At 42.6% G+C, this 23,175-nt stretch overlaps 1 protein-coding gene across 5 annotated transcripts in view; it reads right to left on the bottom strand.

Moving 5' to 3' along the window:
• Positions 1-23,175, bottom strand: part of fkbp6 (FKBP prolyl isomerase 6) — a 100,192-nt gene that overhangs the window by 37,510 nt on the left and 39,507 nt on the right. For 2 of the 5 annotated variants that reach the window (XM_069911750.1, XM_069911745.1), the window contains exon 8: positions 16,109-16,895. The exons of 2 other annotated variants lie outside the window; for them this stretch is intronic. In XM_069911750.1, the coding sequence (XP_069767851.1) occupies positions 16,814-16,895 (82 nt within the window). In that variant the 3' untranslated portion in view covers positions 16,109-16,813. Of the gene's footprint in view, positions 1-16,108; positions 16,896-23,175 lie in introns of those variants that run through there. One more of the 5 variants, XM_069911746.1, reaches the window with a different exon arrangement.

Here is a 23,175-nt window from a genome sequence, read left to right as displayed (position 1 = left end):
TCTGTTTCTCTTCCCACAGATGTTGCCTGACCTGCTGAGTCTTTCCAACAGTTTCTTTCTTTTAATTTCAGATTTCAAGCATCTGCTGTTGGTTTGATTTTCTTGAGTTGGAAGATGAAGTGCCGTTACCTGCTCACTGGTGGAGTCATATCACCACAGTACCTTAGCCAGAATCAATGAAGGCCTTGTACTGAGGATTGTCTTCCTAAATTTTATCCAAGAGGCTTAGTCATCTATGCCCATTACGTCTTTCTATTTCTATGGAACCATGATGCTCAACTGGGATCAGTGCAGGAATATTGAAATGGGATGTTAATAGTAATCATGGACTCAATGGGCTGAAGCATAGCTCTATGATTCCATGAATATATGAACTGCAATGCTAATGGAGTCTTCTACACAGAAACCAATCAATCCTACAGCAATGGAGTCTTCAATACAGAAATCAATCTATCCTTCCAGTGCCTTGAAAGTAAAGCCCTGCCCATGGATTGTCAAAGGCTTCTTACATCCCCTGAGGCATGTCTCCCTGGTGCAGTTCCCTTTCACACCCGGTTCTGGTGTCCCCTTTCACACACTTCCTGATATCCTGGGCATTCTCACCACCTCTAAGGCACAGGTCAAGAGCGTGATAGAATACTCTCCACCTGCTTGGATGAATGCAGCTCTAAGAACTCTCAAGAAGCTCGACACCATCCGAAAGAAAACAGCCCATTTGATAGACTTCCCCTTAAAAATCCATTCCCTCTCCCATAGTGCACAGTGGCTGCAATGCAATTACTTTTATAAACCCCATAGCAGATGAATGACAACACCACAACTGGCAGGTATCCCTACACGGGGCACACCATGCAGACTTCGAAATATATGGCCTGTCCTTTATTTTTGCCAGGACAAAATCCTGTAATGTCACCACCCTGGCATCAGCAGAAGGGGGCCACCAAGGAAGGTGATTATTGTTGGTCTTGCTAGCGATTCCCAGATTGTCACAACAGGTTGAAGAACAAAGGGTTTTGAGGACATGTGTGCATTTCTGAACATATTACTGTTTGTGATCCCATTTAGTAGTCATAATTTAATGCTCACCAGTCATTTAATTGCAAAGAGCTCCAGATTTGTTCCCTGGATCTAAAGAACTCCTTTAATTCCTATTCCGAAATACCAAATCTGGAGCAGTGTTTTTAATGCAATCTTTCTTCTACCCAGAAATATCTTGGCAGCAAATAGAGACGAAGTCTATAAACAGCACAGTGTGTACTCAACCCAGGACAAACTCAAATCTTCTCACATCCTTGCTGCCATTAGATTACAGATTAAAGAAAATGTACACCTTCCATTGCTGTTCCCAATCCTCCTACTGTCACAATAGCAGTTCTGGCAGAAGATAAAAGCAAATCATTCATCTCCCACTTCAGTAATCTTCATTCATCAGATGAAGCTGCAGCCTGCACAGTGCAGCCACCTGTCACTGTTCCCTCTGTTGTGGTGAGGATTTACGGCAACTGGGAGCCCCCTCTGGGAAACTGTCAAAGAATTTGTGCTTGCATTTATATAATGCTTGACAGATTTGCAGGAGAAGTATAACAGTGCAAAGAAGCTTCCAACTTCAGAAGGTGACTTGAAAGCCTGAAAGGTACTGTATAATTGAATCTGGATGCCATGGTTAGCATAGCAATTAGCGCAACATATTTACATTGCAGGTGATTGAGATCGGGGTTCAATTTCTGCGCAGTCTGTAAGGAGTTTGTATGGTCTCCCCATTGTCTGCCTGGGTTTTCCCCAGGGCTCCGGTTTCCTCCCACTGTTCAAAATGTACCAGGGGTTGTGGGTGTATTAATTGGGTGTCATGGACTCGTGGGCCGAAATGGCCTGTTATTGTCCTTTTTGTCTATGTGGTGGTACACCACTGGCCTACTGCAGGGGGAAACCTCTGTACCTGCAGAAGAGCATGGGGACAAGACAACACCCGGCCGGCAGTCAATCAGCCGACCTGAATAGACCAAGCCCCACCCGGTCGGGTGTCAATCACCCTCCAGGATATATGCCTGAGCCAGCCCTTCGAAGACACTCTCAGTTTACAGCAGCTCTCCTCACAACTGGCTCTGCTCACTTTCATACCAGGGACAATCTACAGTGGTCAATTCACCCACCCTCCCACTCTTCTGATGGTGGGAAGAAATCAGAATATCTGAAGTTTAAGTCGAATAAAGCCTGTTGTACAGTCTTTTGGTATTGTGTGTTTGCTTTTGACCGAAAGCACACCACAGTTTAATTTTTTTAAAATTACATTTTAAAAGAAACAGAACAGGCTCCTGAGTTCCCCAGTGTCCCAGGCCTTGCATGCAAGGTCAGCCACTACAAGCTGAGACTTGGCCACGAAGGATGCCTGAACCTTGGTAGCCTGATGAAAGGACACAAAACATCTCTCCTGGAACATCAGGGTTTACATTTATGGCTTTATTAAAAATAATTCATATTTGATATATTTATTAGAAATATTTGAAGACAATTAGTGAACAGATTAGATGAAAAGAATACATGAAGTGTTCATAGCTTTTTCAGGAGGCATTTGATTACTGCACAACATGACCCCATGGAGTTTTGAATAATATATTAACTTGGACAGAAGATTGGCTGAAGATAAATGAATCATTTTGAGATTGGCAAGCTGTGCCACAGGGATCTCAGCTATTTTTCAATGACAGGATGTAGACAAATCAGATGATACTTCGAAAGGCGGGAGACCAAGTTATGACAGAGCTCAGGGATAGGTTAAGCAAATGGACCAAAATTTGGCAGGGAACGTAACATCTGAAATGTAAGGTCATCCAAGTGGAAAGTACACAAGTGGTGAATATTGTTTAAGCAGGGAGAGACTGAAGAATGTTCCTTTTCAGAGGGTACTCAGTGACCTTGTACATGAGGTACAGAAAGTTATCATGCATAGAGAGTAAGTAGGAAGGCCTTCATTGCAAAGCGGATGGATTCCTATGGATATCATTTGATTTGATGGTGAGACTACACCTGTACTACTATAGAGTTTGGCCTTGTTAATGAAGAAGTATTTTGTGTTGGAAGAATTTTGGAGCAGGTTCACTCAGCTGATCCCATGGGTGAAGGGGACAGACTTCAGAAACTGTTTGACAGGGTAGATGCTGAGAGGATGCTTCCACTCAGTGAATATGATCTGGAGGCAAAATTTAGGAATAAAGGCTCACTCATTTGAGAGAAACTCAACAGGTCATACAACAAACATAAGAAGTAAAAGGTAACCAATGTTTTGGGGCCAAAGCTCTTTGTTAGGAATAAGGATAAAAACAGGCAGTTACTGAACAAAAAAGTGGGGGAGTTTTATTCAGGCCTGTCTGTTTGTCTTATTACTGATGAAGGGCTCAGGCATGAAACATTGGTTACACGTAACTTCCTATAGATGGTGCGTGACCTGCTGAGTTTCTCCAGCACTTCTGTAGATTGTATTTGATCTCAGCATCTGCAGATTGTCTTGTTTAATCTGTTTGACAGAATGATGAGGAATTTCTTCCCAAGGTGTGATGAACTTTCAGAATTCTCTGTCCCAGAGAGATTTAAGGCCAGGATAAACAGATTTTTAGCTATGGGAGAGTCGAAGGTTAAGTGGAAGCAGACATGGAATTGAGGCAACAATGAGATCAACCATCATTGTGGCGGAGTAGACCCATTCCATCTTATTCCTTGTGTTCTCAGGATCACCAGCTCCATCGAACCTGAGGGACACCATTTGCATTTTGGTGACTCATTATCCTATCTCTCAGATTACACCAATGAAAAATTACTCTGCTCATCCATTTATCAATTTTGGGATTCGTGCATCACCGCCAAAGTCAGCATTTATTGCCCATCCCTAACTGCCTATGAGAAGGCGATCGACAACGACCTTCCTGAACTGTTGGAGTCTTTCTGGTGTAATGGACTCTCACAGTGCTATTGAGAAGATTGCTCCGACATGGACGCAGGAACAATGAATGATGGGTGGTACATCTCCAAATCATGTACCATGTACCTGCTGCCTCCTGTGCTTCATACAGGCTTGGGATGTGTTTTTACAGATGGTGCAAATTGTAGCTGCTGTAGATCAATAGTGGAGGAAAAGATTGAATGGGGTGGTTGATGGGGTATTAACCAAGCCCACTGCTATAGAGTTCAAATTTATTGTCATCTGATTGTATAAATACATATACAATCTGACAAAACAGCGTAACTCTGGACAGACACACACACACACACACACACACACACACACATACACACACACACACATGCGCGCACACACAGTCACACACAGAGTCACACACACACAGTCACACACAGTCACACACACAGTCACACACACACAGTCACACACAGTCACACACACACAGTCACACACAGAGTCACACACACACAGTCACACACACAGTCACACACACACACAGTCACATAGACACACACAGTCACACACAGTCACACACACAGTCACACACACAGCCACACACACGCGCGCGCACTCGCACACACTGTATATACACAGCGATCCAAAATAATCTTGATCTTCTTGAGAGATGAGGAATTATGAACATGTTTCAAACATTAGTCAATATCCTTACTTCTGACCTGGTGATGAAGGAAGGGCATTGGTGAAGCAACTGAAGGTAGCTAGACTGAAGTGTCCTCTGAGGAACTCTTGCAGCAATGTCTTGGGACTAAGATGATAGTGTGACACGGTAGCACAACATTTAAAGCTGCTACCAATCTGCTGCTGCAGCTCTGGTTCAATTTGACTGTCATGCTGTCACTATGGAACGTTCACATTCTCCCTGTGCTGAGTGGGTTTCAACTTGGGTGCTCCAGTTTTCTGCTGAAAATGTGCAAGTAGGTGAATGGACGATCTAATTTCCCCTTGTGTAGATGGACGACAGTAAAACTTGAGAAAGTTCATTGGAACATGACAGAGAAGAGATTACAGGAAAATAACAGGGAATGAGACTGACGGGATTGATCTAAGGGTGGAGATAGTCGCAGGGCTTAGTGGACTCCTTGCATTCCATATGAATGTGTAAAATATAATGTGACTTGCAATAATGCTAACCATATTCCTTTGTGCAATCGTGACTCCAGCTGCTGGAGTGAATACCCTTCAACCCACACTCAGTTAAATGCTCTCACCTAAAAGCTACCTAAAAGCTGGACTCAGGCTGTGATGGAGTCTAGTTTCTCTGAAACTCAGATTGGGTATTGGTGAGCAACAAGGATTTTGCTTCCTCAACACTTTTGGGTGTATTTTATGGATTCTGGGTTGCTCTTCATGAAAATCATCTTAAAATTTTCCGTCTTTGAGATACAACCTATTTTGTGATTTTCTGTCATATTTTAAATCTACAAAGCAAGCTGTTCTGGCCAGTCCAAGCATGCCTTGGCATTCACTCAATGCAGATATTATGTAAATATCATCTTAGGCCTGGGAATGTTTAGTCAGGATAGATATGGGTTAGTGCAATCCTGTTATCAGGACCTGGGTTCGAATCCCGCACAGTCTGCAAGGAGTTTATACATTTCCCCCATGTTTGCATGGGTTTTCCCTGGGGACTCGGTTTCCTTCCACCATTCAAAAACATACTGGGGGATATAGGTTAATTGGGTGTAATTGGGTACCATGGACTCGTGGGCTGTTACCCTGCTGTATGTCTAAATTCAAAAATTCAGATGCAGACAGGCTATAAAAGCAGTTCACATGTATTGATGCTGTGTATTACATTGATTATAGATTGAACACATGTTGATGCACATGTTATTCAGGCAATAGCATAGTGAGTGCACTTAACAATAGCATTTATCATCTTCAGGAAGATTAAGTGCAGCAAATTAACTCTCATTAATGTCGCCAGAGCTGCGATAGATTCCGATACATTTGTGAAGAGTATACGATTAAAGCTAAATTCGATTAAGAGTTAATTTAATATTTCTCCAACTTCTTAGGTGATACAGCAAATCTCAAATCACTGTTGTGTTCAGCTTCAAGTTGTCTATCATAAACCCCAATGTTTTTTTTTCAGGAAACAAACCTTTTGGAAAAAAGGTTACTACTGAGAAAGTATCAGATGATAAGACTGTGGATAAGATCTTCCATCATTCTGCTGATGATCCAGGGTGGACCAATTGGAGTGTAATTATTTGAAAAGCTAGTTCTGGAGTGCAGTGCTACAGCTGGGCTGTTGACTGGGCCCATATCCTTTGCTGTACACAATCATCTCACCTGAAATCACTTAGAGAGCGAATCATATTGGCTGGAACTGGTTTCTGGAGAAAACAGGGGGTTCGTCCTTTTGGGAGCATAGTTACTGTTGAGAAGGTTCCCTTCAGTATCATTCCATGCAAATACCAATTAAATTAATGGAAAGAAGTGCCTTCCTCTGTTGGTGATGTTTGAAGTATGACGACGAAGTGAGACAAACAAGGTGGCTTTACATCCTGAGATGAAGAGTAGGGGATTGGAATTTCAACAAAATTATAAACAAGAGGGAAATCAAACAATTCATTCTGCCCACACAATGATGCAAACCAGCAATCTCAGTCAGACACATCGAACATAACATAGACATAAACAGAATTTGACACATAAGTAGCATTATGGCTGATGACCAAAAGATTCTTAATGCGCCAGGTTTTAAAGATTAACTTGGAAAATGGAAGTGAGGTAGAGAAGGTTGTTTGGAGAGGGAAGAGGCAAACTAATGCATGGACACCATTCATCAAATGATTAGTGGCGAGGGCTTAGAATGAGAGGAGCACAGATATCATGGAGGAGCTTTCAGAGATATGCAAATTGTGACATCAACAATGAGGACTAAATCTATAAAGTCTGGATGGTCTCTATTGGTAATAGAGTTCAAGAGGTCATATACACGAGTGGAGATAGAAGGTGATAGGAAGACAGACTGATTGTGTGGTTAGTGTGATCTGACAGGGTTTGACACGCACCTTCACAGAGCAAATCTTCTGATAGGAGGGGGTTTCAGCACAAAAGCAAGCCTGTTCTGTCTACTGTTTTGTTGTTTAATGTTACACTACACAACTCTGACACAAGATTAAGATTACATTATTGTCAATGGCTGCACCATTTCATCTGATGCAAGGATCGACAAAGAGATAGACAACAGACTCGCCAAGGTAAATAGCGCCTTTGGAAGACTACACAAAAGAGTCTGGAAAAACAACCACCTGAAGAAACACACAAAGATCAGCGTGTATAGAGCCGTTGTCATACCCACGCTCCCATTCCGCTCCGAATCATGGGTCCTCTACCGGCATCACCTACGGCTCCTAGAACGCTTCCATCAGCGCTGTCTCCGCTCCATCCTCAACATTCATTGGAGCGCCTTCATCACCAACATCGAAGTACTCGAGCTGGCAGAGTCCGCAAGCATCGAATCCATGCTGCTGAAGACCCAACTGCGCTGGGTGGGTCACGTCTCCAGAATGGAGGACCATCGCCTTCCCAAGATCGTGTTCTATGGCGAGCTCTCCACTGGCCACCAAGACAGAGGTGCACCAAAGAAGAGGTACAAGGACTGCTTAAAGAAATCACTTGGTGCTTGCCACATTGACCACCGCCAGTGGGCTGATATCGCCTCCAACCGTGCATCTTGGCACCTCACAGTTCGGCGGGCAGCAACCTCCTTGGAAGAAGACCGCAGAGCCCACCTCACTGACAAAAGACAAAGGAGGAAAAACCCAACACCCAACCCCAACCAACCAATTTTCCCTTGCAACCACTGCAAGCGTGCCTGCCTATCCTGCATCGGACTTGTCGGTCACCAACGAGCCTGCAGCAGACATGGACATACCCCTCCATAAATCTTCATCCGCGAAGCCAAGCCAAATAAACACAACTCTGACACAAGATTAAGATTACATTATTGTCAAGTACTAATATACAAAATGTAATAATGCAGAAAATTTGTCAAGTTTTGCCTGCCTTAAAGGCACACTGACCATTGCCCGGTGCCTGCAACAATCCGAGAACGAGAAACAAGAGGAACTGGTGTCCGCAGCTTTTCCTCCAGAGCTATGCAGCCATCCAGCTGCCTGCTTGATTCATTAGCAAACCCGAGCTCGTAGATCTGAACCTCCGGTACAATCAGGAAGCTTTCAGTGCCTGAGACCTCTGGGGGAGCCCTTATTTCCATCGGCAGCCCCTCGAATTCCAGTGGCTTTAATTGGTTCCCAGTCTTGAGAAATATTGGAATGAAATATTTCAAACTTTCTCTGCACTTTTTAAAGTTAATTTTAAACCTAATCTTCTAACTTTTTAAATTTGGTATTGTTGGAGAGAGTGACGTAACTTTAATGGCATCTGATCTGCATGTATTAGCTTTTATTTCTCGTATGGCTGGGCGGGCGGTGTTGCTCAGATAGACGGATGCTACCCCAACTAATTATACTCAATGGTTATGTGATGTGATGACATGTTTAAACTTCGAGAAGATTAGATGCTCAATTTCTGATTTGAATTCAAAATTTCAAACACCATTTTTAATTACTTTTATAATCTTTGATTTGATATGAAGGTAGAAGTGTTAACTAATGAGGTAATTCTGTCTTTGTTTTGGGCAAATAACTTCTTTCTTGGTAATGGGTTTACATTTTCCATTTCTTTTATAATAAAATAATAATACAATATAATCTGTCTGATTAAAATGTGGAGTACCTTGGATGAAATGATAGGATTTAAATGTATCTTTTTGATCTCTGTATTTTTGGATGTGAAATTTCAATGTTAATAAAAATTATTGAAAAGAAAATTGGTTCCCACAACTCAATCTGCAGTAGCCCACAGCCTCTGTGGGACCTTCAGCTACTGAGCCCTTCACTGATTCACTGGAATTGTCTCTTTCAGTGAAGGGCCTTCTTTGAGGTTTTCCTTCTTGAACAAAGAAACTGATAAGAGCATAAAACAAGTCTGAGAGAAATCCTACTGTGGCAAGATAGTATTTAAAAGTTTAATAAGTTAGCAAATTGTCACAACATTGGAAATATTTGAAAATACACAGGGAAAATTACATCTGTCCCATACCTTCCTGCCATTTTTTAAGAGGGTTTTTATGCCCAGTCAGCACACTTTCCACCACACATCTGTAGAGGTTTGCTGGGGTTTCTGGTTTTGCATCAAACTCCTGAGGAAGTAGAGGTGCTGACGTGCTTTCTTCATGATGTTATTGGTGTTAGGACCAGGAAAGATCCTCAGAGATAGTGATTCCCAAGAACTTAAATTTGCTCACACTCTCCACCTCTGATCCCCCAATGATCATTGGATTGTATAATCTCTGGTTTTCCTTTCCTGAAGTCAGCAATCAGCTCCTTAGTTTTGGAGACAATGAGTGCAAAGTTGTCTTTGGTGCACCTTTCAGCCAAGTTTTCAATCTTCTTCCTGTATGTGGACTTATCCCCTTTCTTAATACACCCACCATTGGCAAATATATAGATGGTGTTATTGTTGTACCAAGCTACACAGTCATAGGTGTAAAGGGGGGGATAAGAACACAGCCCTATGGTGCTCCAGTACTGATGGAGATTGTGGAGAAATTCTTACTAATCTTCAATGATTGTGGTCTGGAGGTGAGGAAATCCATGATCCAATTATACAGTGGGGTGTTAACTCCTAGGTCTTGGAGTTGGCTGATCAGTTTTGTGTGGATGATGGTGTTAAATGATCGATAAAGAGCATCCTGATGTATGCATTTTTGCTGTCCAGGTGATCCAGGGCTTTGTGTAGAGCCAGTGAGATGGCATCTGCCATAGACCTGTTCCTACTATAGGCGAACTGAAACGTATCCATGCCACCACTCAAGACAGGAGCTGCTGTGCTTCTTGGGCACCGGTGGGATTGGCACCTGTTGGAAACAGGTGGGTACCACACCCTGCTGGAGTAAGATATTGAAGATACCCGTGAATACAGTTGCTGCTATTTTTAAGCACTACACAGTAAACATATGGAGGTGATGGAGAAAGCAGGGAAGAAGTTTACTGTTACGTTCAAGGGTTGAGGGATTAGGTTATGTGGACAGACAGAGATGCTGGGTAATTTTCATGGGAGAAGGTAGGCTAAAAGAGGGGAAAATAATTTAAAGCTATAGTTGTGATAGCTAAAGTTTTTGGGTATCTGAAGGGTCAATAACAAGAAGCCACAGAGGGGGAACTTGAAGATGTAGTATATACAGGATGTGATAATTAAAAAAAAAATGTAGACATACAGCACTGTAACAGGCCATTTCGGCCCTACGAGTCTGTTGTCCAATTTACACCCCATTAACCTACACCCCATATGTTTTGAAGGGTGGGAGGAAACCGGAGGCACTGGAGAAAACCTACACAGACACTGGGAGAACGTACAAATTCACAACAGGCAGCGTGGGATTCGAATCCACATCCGGTCCTGACTGCTGGTGCTGTAAAGGCATTGCGCTAACCGCTACGCCAACCGTGCCAATGGTGTCAGACAAGTGTGTCAGAATGGATTGAAGACTTGTTTGATTCTGGAGAAAAAATAAGAGTTGGAATAAATGTGTCATTTTCAGACCAGAAGAAGGTAACTCGTGAAGGACTGCAGAGATTAGGTCTTGGCCCACAATTATTAATTATTTGCAAGAATGATGTGGAGTAAGGAACAGTAAGGTTATAGTCGCCAATTGTATGAAAATAATTAGAAAAGCATATTGTAATAAGCATATTGTGATTTCCATTGGGATATGGATGTGGGCAAAAGACTGGCAAATGGAATTTAATGTGGGGAGCACGAGGAATTCAAAGGCAGTTATTATTGAAATGGAGTCAGAATTAGAGAAAGCACAGAAGGATGTGCTTGGGCATGAATTACAAGCAGCTGACAGGCAAGTCCCAACAAATAGTTGAGAAGGCAAATGGCTCTTTGGCCTTCATTACAAAGGGATTGCACAGGATGTTGCAGGGTGTTGGTGAGGCCATGTCTAGCATACTGCACTTAGTTTTGGTCTCTCTTGTACAGAGAATTTTTGGTATATTTGGCCTTCATAAAACAAAGTAATGGATATAGGAGTTGGGATGTGATTGTAATGCTGTACAATACATTGGTGAGGCCAACTTTGGAGTATTGTGTGCAGCTTTAGTCACCCAACTCATTCAATCTTTAAAATAGAAAGAGTGCAGAGAAAAAATTATTAGGATGTTGCCCAGACTTCAGGAACTGAGATAGAGGGAAAGCTTAAACAGGTTAGGACTTTATTCCATGGAATGTAGAAGAATGAGGGGAGATTTGATAGAGGTATTTAAAATTATGAGGGGGATAGACAGAGTAAATGTAGGTCGGCTTTTTCCACTGAGGGTAGGTGAGATACAAACCAGAGGACATGGGCTCAGGGAGAAAGGGGAAACTTCTTCACACAGTGTGGAATGACCTGCCAGCTGAAGTGGTGAATGCCGGCTCAATTTTAACATTTAAGAAGAATTTAGACAGGCACATAAGAAGGGTATGGAGGGCAATGGACTGGGTGCAGGTAAATGGGATTAGGCAGAAAAAGAGCTCAGCACAGACTAGAAGGACTGAAGGGCCTGTTGTTGTACTAATGGTTCCATGCAGAGTTGCAGTAGATCAGGGAGAGTGGGACAGGGTACATGGGAAAAATATGTTTTCTCTTGTAGAAGGATCTAAAAGAGGCCCGTGACTCTTGGGAGCTGCCTTCCTCCAAGCGTGATGAAGGTAGAGACTGATAAATGCTGGAGACACACATAAGAGTCTGTTGATACTGAAATCTGGAGCAAAGAAAAAAATTGCTGGTAGAAGTTGATGAAGGCTTCAAACCCAAAATGTCTCCCACTGATGTTCAGATCTTCCAGCGTATTTATTTTTTATAAACTACAGGTCGCAAAACTTGACAAGCAAAGGGATAAAAGATTTCCAAAGATCAAATGCAGGGTTGATTTTGCAATTAGTACAGCTATACAGCAGGCCTCATTTTCCGCAGGGTCTATTCCTTTTCCCATTTCATACATTTTAATCTCGAGCTGAGGAAAGAAAGGCAAGTAGCCTCAAGATCTGTGTAACAATATTAAAATTAGTTTCCCTGAATTACTCCATGGAGAGCTTCCAGTGTGTCATATTTTCCCCTTTGCACACACAGCTAGTCCATAGGAGAAGCCTGCCAGAAAGAAGGGCTCATCTAATCACTGGGTCTAAGCAAGATGAATTTCACTACTGCCTCTGAATCATTTACTCTTCTCCTCCTCGCCAGGGGTGGGGAGGTGGGGGGGCGGGGGGAAGGAGAGAGATGGGGATGATGCTTGGCCACAAGATTGGGACAGTCACTGTTCCTGCTTGTTCTATGCTTACCTGTCTTTTGAACTGCCTGGTTAAGGGCCGAAGAAAACTCTTTTGTCCAAAAAGCATTACATTTAAATTAAATGTGACAATGTTTGAAAAAGTTGTTCCATTAACTGAAGTTTAAATCAGTTTACCTTCAGAACCTAACATTAATCAATGCATAATAACCCTTTATTTTGTAAATAGTTCGTATTTCTAAAGATTTATTTTGCATTGCAATATTTATATTTAAGAGAAAAAAATCTCCTAACATCCACAAGTTGGGGCAGCCCAGTAAGTGCAGCAGATAGCACAACCTTATTTCAGCACCAGCGACTCTGGTTTGAATCCAGCATTGTCTACAAGGAGTCTGTACCTTCTCAGTGTCTGTGTGGGTTACCTCCAGGCACTCCCGTTTCCTCCCACCCTCCAAAAAACATACTGGGGTTGTAGGTTAACTGGGGACCACAAGATGATAGGCTGGAAGGGTCTCTAATTGTGCTGAATACCTACATTTAAAAAAAAATCAATTGGACAGTCATAGTTACATCATTTAAAGGACATTTGGAGAAGTACATGGATAGCAAAGATTTATAGGGAGATCGACCAAGTGCCATCAAAGAGGAGTGGCTCAGGTTGGCAATGGTGAGCATGGACAAGTTGGGCTGTACAGCCCGAGTCTTTCTTATATAATTATGACCCTCTGAATGTTCTCATCAATTGAGCAGCCTCAGAAGTACTGAATACCAAAGATGGAAGCTGATTTATAGAAAGAAATTTTCCCCTGATCTGTCTTCAGCCACATATCATGTTCTCTTCATTCTTGACTCTTCAGAAAGAGGAAATTGCCCATTAGCATCCAGCCTCCCTCTCTCTCAGAGAAATTCTCTACTCTAACCCGAACCCTTAAATTACATTCTTAAATTATATCACTTCATTTGCCACGTTCCAGTTTGCAGGACAGTTCTTAGCAGGGAATTTTAGCAGATTGTATTCACAACCTTTTTTTCTCTGCCAACAATCCCTACATTTCCAGTATATTTTAGTGATAAAAGTTTTCCACTGGCATTAAACTCTTATTTCAATGTGAATTTTACAATGAAGACCAACAAAATGGATGATGCCTCAGTTGTTCCTTTATTCATGCAATCAACAATTAAATGCTTCCCTCACCATAATACTCAGACTCGAGCACTGCGTTCCTTTGCAGAGCAAAGTACAAATGACAATTATGGAAGGTGCAGAGCCAACATTTCCCCTCTGAACAATGAAGAGAGAGCAACCCTTAGCATCCCTGCAGAAGGCTGGATCAGAGGAGTGCTGATCAACCTCAACTCTCAATGTAAACAGAACATTCTCAGTATGGATATTCCAACTCCATGGCCCTCAGTAAAAGACTCGTTACCTAACAAATGCAACATGTTCCTGCCTCATCACTGATCTGATATGGACAGTGTAAATTCCCCTTTGTGCTAGAATCCAGCGACATTGATAAATTAATGTGGAGAAAATAAAAACAGGATTAGCGTAGGTTGAATGTAAATTGGTGATTGATGAGTAGCACAGAGTGGGCTGATTTATTTGATGCATCTCCCTGTAAGTTTACAAATTAAAAGATTTTAAATCACTGACCTGGACAACTTTAATTCAGTTGCTAGTTACTATGGACCTATGGTTTTAAGTCAGTGGCTCCACTCCCATACCATCTTAAGTAATCACTTACTAACCTCAGAGTGCCCATGGCATAGGATGCCAAAGATACTCTTGTGTTTAGTAGGGGATTACTTAAGGTGGTATGCGAGTGCAAAAATGGGTTCCCATAGGTGCTCTGTGTGGGTAAGGGATAACTTAAGGTGGTATGGGAGTGGAAAGAAAAAAGTTGAGAACCACTGCTTTATGTGATACCTTTTCTCACTGTTGTTGGAAACTGATCGAGATCCCATCAACATTTCATGGGTTGTGGAGTAGAGTTTGGGACAGCAAAACAGCTGGTTTACTCTGGAATAAATGTTTGTACCCAATATAATACTGGATGTTAACAATTCCTGAACACTTGATGTGATTTACGAGGGGCATCACAAAAAATAAAAATGAATTATTAATACATTAGGTAATCTCAAATTTCAAGACACAGAATGATTTACAACACACCCACTGCCTGTAGTGTCATGTCCGAGACCCCATCAACAAAAAAAATCATATAGATTTCCAGCTTAAATATGATATCCTGTCCAAATATCATACTATAAATAGAGTAGAAAGATTACAGATCTGGCAGAAGAAAGCATTTTATTTCAGAACTGATTTATTAAAGTCTCTTACACAAATTCCATTGACTTTCATTTTATGTTCAACTTGAAGAAAGTCCTGTGGGAACTTTTTTTAAAAAAAAACCTCTAACCCCTTCAATTCCAAACCAGTTCAGTTGTTTCAGTTCTCATGGTTATCAGCTCCAAATCTCCAGGAGACTTCCTTCACTTCAGAAACTTGGGTCAACCAACCACTTTAACAGACTGATCCTAGACTGTAATTGGTGATTGAACAAAGCTGGAGGAAGTTAGCAGGTGAGGCATTGTCCATGGAGAGAAATGGTCAACATTTCAGTTTGGGACTCTTTTCCCATTTCTCTCCATGGACAATGCCTGGCCTGTTGAGTCCCTCCAGTTGCTTTTGTGCAATCAATGTCCCAGCATCTGCAGTTTCAAAATTTGGCAATAGCTGATTGTTCATCAAATGATTTGAGGTAATCATTAAAGACACTCCACAAGATATCCACTCCTACTTTCAAGAACCTCATGGCTCAGGACCATTCTTGCTCTATCCCTTTGAACCCGTGTCTGTCACAGTGCATGAGACGGGAACAAAATGAGGAAAATACCAACCGATTGAGAAGGTGTATGCGCAGAGTGTCAAGAAAGTAGCAGCTTTTTTCTGGGGGGCTCCACTGGAGTACAATCCGTCTATACCTACAAGGGCCTTTAATGGATCAAAGCTTTTGGGCCTTTAATAATCTGTTCCCAAAAAGCTAACTCAGTAGATGCAGTGGAAAGGTAAATGAAATATTTCAGTCTACTCATTAATTACACAGTGCAGGAGCTCATGAGCTTGAATACAGATGAAGTTGCAATGTGGATAATGATGTGCCCCTTACTCACGGGTAAATGCCACTGTGAATCAAATGGGGTGAAGTGAACAGAGGAAATCCAAGAGTTTCTGCCAGAATTGCTCACATTTCATGTACGCAACATCCTGTAGCAGAGCTGAAACAGCTGCACCTGCTTGGTGGACAGCAAGACGTTTCCTGCCTCGCTCCTTCCACTTACTCAGTCCCAATTCAGGGTCTCAACCTGAAACGTTGACCATCATTTTTCCTCCACGATGTTGCTTGACTGACTGAGTTTCTCCACTAGTTCCCCCCACCCCACCCCACATAAACACAGAGTAATTGACCTAAACAACACAAAATAGAAGTGTGCAGAAGGTGACGGATGTCTGGTGGAGGAGGTATTGAAGTGGCAGGAAGTTATTACAGCAACAATGCATGAGGGATCAAGATTGGTCCAAACTGTCCATTTAAAATATTCCCAATATAAAGTTAAAAATAAACAGTTGAACAAAAGGCTGGAAAGTTGAAAAGTTTGACCAAGGTCAATCGATTACCAATCTCTTAAAAACAAGAGCCAATTCACAGGAATAGGCCATGATGCAGTCGCCAAGCAGTGCAAATTTTATCCATTTAATTGAAGCTTTGCAAAGGCCAGATAACTTTTAAGTAATCAAACAGTTTATTTAAACCAAAATTAAACAGAACTTGTTGCAATAGAATATACACAACTAGAATAACAACTGCCAGTTTTCAGGTGATTCACTACTAAGATTACTGGTGCCTCTCTGAAGCATGAGAACTGACATCCACTGCACCAATAGCAGATACATATATACTTTAGGGACTCCGCTGCAACCATTCTCCCTTTCCCTGTTTCTCGATTTCCCCTACCCCAGAAAAAAAACACTAAATTGCGCCACCCACCCACTATTTTAGTCTTTTATATTACCCAAGCAGCATGGTCTTTAAATTTAGACATGCAGCTGGAAACCAGGCCCTTCCAGTCCATAGGCCAATTTCAGCCCCCCCCCCCAACCATTTTTTTTAATATAAAGGGTGGGAAGAAACAGGAGCACCCGAAGAAAACCCATGCAGATAGAGGGAGAATGCACACATATTTTACAGACAGCACCAGATTCCCACCCAGGTTGCTATTCGCTACACCCACAGTGAACACAAGTTGAACAGAGTCATTCAAAGAAAATGGAACATTTGATGTCTGTAGCAACAGAGTTTGTCGCAACTCTCACAGTTTGTCCCAGCACCAGGAGAGGAGTGTCATTTGAAACATGCCAGTTACCAATGAAACAACTGGCCAAATTTGAGGAAATATCTCAACATATTGAAATGTGCATTCCACTTTAAACATTTGTAGGTTTTATATTTTCTGTTGTCTCTGCACAGATTCCATTTGTCCACTGGACCATCAGATTTGCTGGAATCCTGTCAGGAAAAGGACAACTTATTAGCAGTGTACAACTAAATGAAATACAATTCAAGGGGTTATTCTGATCTAACCCTTTAGCAGTCAACAGAATCAGGTTGACCATGGCCTACAGAATGGTCGATCAACTGGGCCCAGTCAATTATCCAACAGGAAGGCCAGGTTGAAACTACTCGCCTTTGGATAATATGGACCCCATCCTTCAATCCCATTGGTCCCTCCTTCTCTGCAAGCTCTCATTCACAGTAGGTGACAGCAATATTCCAGCCCCCTTCCAATGTAAATGAGGAGATATCTATTCAGTATTGAGAGAGAGAAATCATGGGTCCTCTACCGGCACCACCTACGGCTCCTAGAACGCTTCCACCAGCGTTGTCTCTGCTCCATCCTCAACATCCATTGGAGCGCTTACACCCCTAACGTCGAAGTACTCGAGATGGCAGAGGTCGACAGCATCGAGTCCACGCTGCTGAAGATCCAGCTGCGCTGGATGGGTCACGTCTCCAGAATGGAGGACCATCGCCTTCCCAAGATCGTGTTATATGGCGAGCTCTCCACTGGCCACCGTGACAGAGGTGCACCAAAGAAAAGGTACAAGGACTGCCTAAAGAAATCTCTTGGTGCCTGCCACATTGACCACCGCCAATGGGCTGATAACGCCTCAAACCGTGCATCTTGGCGCCTCACAGTTTGGCGGGCAGCAACCTCCTTTGAAGAAGACCGCAGAGCCCACCTCACTGACAAAAGGCAAAGGAGGAAAAACCCAACACCCAACCCCAACCAACCAATTTTCCCTTGCAACCGCTGCAATCGTGTCTGCCTGTCCCGCATCGGACTTGTCAGCCACAAACGAGCCTGCAGCTGACGTGGACTTTTTACCCCCTCCATAAATCTTCGTCCGCGAAGCCAAGCCAAAGAAGATTGAGAGAGATGTTAGTGAAGCATGAAAGTCTGCAGATGCAGTGATTGAAGTAAAAGCACAAAGCTGGAGTAACTCAGCAGGTCAATACTTTATATAGCAATGTTTCGGGTTTGAGCCCTTCATCAAGGCAGATGCCTGAATAAAATGGTGGGAGGAGGAGCACGCCTATAGGCACAGGGAAAAGGTAGTTGAGAGGGAGGGCACAAGAGAAAAGAATGGGAGGGGATAGGTCTGTGAATGGAGAGAGAAGGGGGTGAAGTGCTGGCAGAAAGGAGACACAGAGGGGTGGGGAAGAGAGGGAGAATAGGGAGTGACCTAGCAGAAACTGGAGAAGTGGATTTCAATTCCATCCAGTTGGAATGAGATGTTGGCAGGTCACTGGGGAACATTCCTTTTCAGGTTAATAGCACAGAACTACAGGGCCAAAGCTTAAGAGGTTGGCAAAATATGGAAGATAAGGACTTGGTTCGGGGAAGATGCTGGTGAGCAGAATATCAAATCTGGGCAGATTTCCCCAGAAATCAGTACTGGAACCTCAAAAAAAAACCCAAATCTCGAAGTACAAGTGTTTTAACAATGATCATTCAGAAAAGCAACCAAAATGAAACACAACATTCCATAACCTGCATCCACAGTGCATGAAGGTAAATCAAGACGACAAAATGGGAAAAAGATTACAAGATATTTGGATGGCATGAGATGAAGCAATCAAGGAAAACGGAGCTTGGCAAAACATGCACAAACAGTAGAACCAGCAGAAAGGAGAAGGAGACAATTCAAAAGAATCTAGAATCTAGAACAAAAACCAGCATGTCAGCAAGGCAAGCTGCATCTGTCTAAGTTCACTTGTCATCCAATTGTATCAGAACCACCTGAAGAAACAGCGTCCTCTGGTTCACGGTGCAGAACATGCATAAACATAATGAACATGCAAACAATACTTATGTTTGGGACAAAGACACTTTTCCTTTAATTACTCCACAGTTCCAAATTTGCAATCAAAAAATTAACAAGTGATTAAAGTGGACATTCCACATTTTATTCAAGGTTATTTGTATGCATTTTGGTTTGACCATGTAGAAATTACGACCATTTTTATACATAGTCCCCTCATCTCAGGGCACTATAATGTTTGAGATAATTGGCTTTACAGGTGTTTGTGATTACAGGTATGTTTAATTGCTTCATTGGTACAGGTATAAGAGAGTTAGGCTTGCTTCTAAGATTTTGATCACTTTTGAGTCTGTAGTTGCCATTTTTCAAAATGAGGACCAAAGTTGTGTCAATGAAAGTCAAAGAAGCCATTATGAAGTTGAAAAACAAGAACAAAAGATACATTACCCAATCTTTAGGTTTACCAAAATCAACTATTTGGAACATCATTAAGAAGGGTACTGGTGAGCTCAGTAATTGTAAAGGGACTGGTAGGCCAAGGAAGACCCTCCACTGCTGATGACGGAAGAGTTTTGATCAGAATGAAGAAAAATCCCCAAATACCTGTCCAACAGATTAGAAACATCCTTCAGAAGGCAGGGGTGGACGTGTCAATGACTACTGTCTGCAGAACAGCAATACAGAGGCTATTCAAACCACTAGTCCGCCACAGAAACAGGATGGTCAGATTATAGCTGCCCAGAAGTATTTAAAAGAACCTGCAGAATTCTGGAGAAAGATCTTGTGGACAGATGAGACCAAGATTAACCTGTATCAGAACGATGGCAAGAGCAAATTGTGGAGGCATAGAGGAACAGGCCAAGCTCCAAATCGTACCACCGCATCTGTGAAACATAGCGATGGAGGTGTTATGGCCTGGGCAGATACTGGCGCACTCATCTTTATTGATGATATAGCTGTGGATGGCAGCAGTAAAATGAATTCTGAGTAGAGAAACATCTTATCTGCTCATGTTTGAGCAAATTAATGGCACTTCATCAATGATCCTAAACAAATTGGAGTTTTTCAAAGCTGAAAACTGGAAAATTCTTTTTTCTAAAATACTTTATTTTCATTTTATGGGCCACATGCATCAAAAAATAATCATTAAATACATAAGCTGAAATGGAAAAAAAAAGTCAATGGTACAGGCTGCCCATATCGCTAAACAATCCCATCTCCCCTCCCCCAAACAAAGCTCTGAAGTAAAGAACAAAAAAGACAGATTAAAAAAAAGAGAACAGAAAAGCAAGAGAAAAAAGAACTGTCGGGATCTGGTATCCATTTCAGAGGATCTAATTCCTTTTCTTACCTAGATCATGAAGTGCCAGTTGATGAAGTAGACAAAGACGATGTGGTCAAACAATAATCATTGCTTTTATTAGCAGAAACCCATGGTACAATAATGAAAGACAATAGGTGCATATACAGTTATACCCAAGGGGAGTGTCCTTAACAGTAGAGATAATGCACAGCCAATGTTAGCTCGCCAGAGGGGAGACAGGCAGCTTGGCAGACATTCACCACAGTCTCCCCCCGGCAGAAGAAGGGTTAAAATCAAAAGGACAGCTGCTAGGAAAGACTGAAGCAAGCGATACATGGATACCATGTTTGGCATTGAGAATATTCTAACAGCCAAAATACGCCAGTATCTAGCAAGCAATCGAAATATAATGAGATGTTTTATGAATATGTCAGCCTATCAGGTTGTTTACGAATTCTGGTGCCTCTTCTCAAAACAGGTGGCTCCTTTGCAACCTTGGGAACTGGTACAGTTCCTGGGTCTGTCATGTGGGAAGGACTGACTTCTGGACCCGCTCCAGAATCGCCAGCGTGAGGCAGCCTCAGCATAGCCATCTGAAAGCTTACTAGGGGTCACAGGCTGGTGGGGTGAGCCCAATCTCTCAGGTTCACTCTGAGTAGGGGTGTGAGGAAGGGGCAAACCAGATAAGGCCAGATCTCTTGGGGGTACAGTGTCAGTACTCCCTTCTGGGAATTTAACATGAGTGTAGTTGGGGTTGGTATGTAGTAGTTGAACTGGTTGGACTAGGGGGTCTGTTTTACACGCCCAAGCATGGCTCTTCAGCAGCACGGATCTAGGCTTAGATAAACAGGCTGGCCAGTCCATCACAGTTCCTGATTTCCTAGGAAAGCCAAACATATGTTCATGAGGCGTTTGATTTGTTGCAGTACACAATAATGACCAAATAGAATGTAGTGCCTCAGGCAGCATCTCCTGCCACCGGTTAACAGGTTAACCATATGTTTTTAAACCAAGATTAACAGTCTTCCAGACTGCCCTTTCGAGCTGCCCATTGCCCTGCGGGTTGTAGCTTGTGGTATGGCTGGTGGCAATCTCCTTCCATAGCAGGGCTCGCCGCAGTTCAGCGCTCATGAATGCTGAGCACCTATAGGTGTGAAAATTCTGTCAAGTGACTTAATGACAGACGCTAACGAGACGTCAAGGCAGGGTATTGCAAAGGGAAACCTGGAATATTCATCAATTAATATTCCAGAATTGTTTCAATTAAGGAAATATACATTTTTGTTGTTGGAAGGTAATGGTCCTTTAAAATCTAAACTAATCCTCTCAAAAGATCGGGTTGCCTTGATGAGAGTGGCCTCCAGAGCTTTGAAGTATTGCGGTTTGCATTCTGCGCAAATGGGACAGCTTTTAATCAGTTTCCTGACTTCTTCCAGAGAGTAAGGAAGGTTGTTAGCCCTTATGTATGGAAGAACCTCGTGACTCTTGGGTGGCACAATCTGCTCCATGTCGCTAAACAATCCCTCCAGCTGAGCACCGGCAGCAGATCGTGACAATGCGTCAGAGGGATCATTTAACCTGCCCGGTCTGTACTGGATCTCATAATTATAAGTTGAGAGTTCTATTCGCCAGCGTGCCAACATATCGTTCTTGATTTTACTTTTGTGTTTAATACTGAAGATGTAGGCTACAGATTTCTGATCAGTGACAAGAGTAAATTTTCTGCCTGCTAGAAAGTGTCTCCAGTAGCCAACAGCTTCAATCATAGCCTGGGCTCCTTTTTCAATGGCAGGAAGGTCCGCGTAACGTGCGGGAGAAGAATGCCACAGGTCTGCCCTTTGGATTAAAGGTTCCTGCCAAGGCACAATCTGAGGCATCAGTTTCCACTTGGAAATGGGATATTCTCATCAATGGACAAGAGTGCTGCTTTGGCAATATCAGCTTTAATTCTCTCGAAAGCCTTCAAGGCCATTGGAGAGAGGGGAAAAGATTTAGTGTCAAATAGAGGGTGTGTCTTCGTGGCATAGTCCCGAACCCATTTGCAGTAGTAGGAAAAGAATCCCATACACCTTTTAAGGGCTTTTGCTGAGTCTGGAGGTGGTAACTTCTTAAGGGGGGCCATTCTTTCCGGGTCGGGGCGGATTTCACTCTTGCGGACAATGTAGCCCAGAATGGGTAGCTCTGTCGGTTGAACACACATTTGCCCTTGTTAAATGTAAGGTTGAGTTCTTTAGCTGTTGCTAAAAATTTCTTTCAGTTGTTGTCGTGCTCAGCCTGTGTTTTCCCACAGATAGTGACATTATCCAGATAGGGAAACGTACCCTGTAACTCATACGTCCTAACAATCTTATCCATTTCCCTCTGAAACATGGACACACCATTAGTGACCCCAAAAGGTACCCTTTTAAACTGGTATAACTCCCCATCAGCCTCAAAAGCCATATAGGGCCGTTCCCTTTTCTTAATGGGGATTTGGTGATAAGCTGCTTTGAGGTCGATAGTGGAGTACACTTTGTATTTTGCTATCTGATTAATCATTTCATTGATGCGTGGCAGGGGGTAGGCATCCAGGTTCATGTAACAGTTGATTGTTTGGGTGTAGTCAATAGCCAGTCGTCTCTTAGTATGATTTTTCACGACTACCATTTGGGCCCGCCACGGACTCTTACTGAGTTCAATTACTCCCTCTTTAAGCAGTCTCTGGGTCTCTGCTTTGATAAACTCTCGATTCTCTTTGCTGTAAGACTGGCTCTTAGTGGCAATCGGCTGACACTCGGGATAAATCACTGAAAAGGCAAGGAGCTTTGATCTTTAACGCAGACACACTGCAGTAACTAGCGCGGGGGGATGGCAAGTGTGCGTTGTGGCCCACTGAAATTTAACACTACACTGTTCATCTGAGATTGAATATCTAACCCCAGTAACACAGGGGCGCAGAGCTCTGGCATAATAAAGAGCCACACATCAGCAAGGCAATGTCCCTGCAACTTTAAAGTAACTTTGCACTTGTCCCGTATAGTTTTTGTAAGTTCACTACAAGTCATCGACATCTTTCAGTTCGCTGAATATCTCTGCAAATTTAAGTCTCTGGCAACTTTCTCATGGATGTAGCTGTCAGTACTTCCCATCTCCACAGATCTCTAGTAGGGGAAAGGACTAG

This window comes from Narcine bancroftii, chromosome 14 (assembly GCF_036971445.1).
Source record: "Narcine bancroftii isolate sNarBan1 chromosome 14, sNarBan1.hap1, whole genome shotgun sequence".
In the NCBI taxonomy this organism is placed as follows: domain Eukaryota; kingdom Metazoa; phylum Chordata; class Chondrichthyes; order Torpediniformes; family Narcinidae; genus Narcine; species Narcine bancroftii.
Note: the sequence above shows the minus strand (reverse complement) of the source record. Positions and strands in the feature narration are given on the sequence as shown.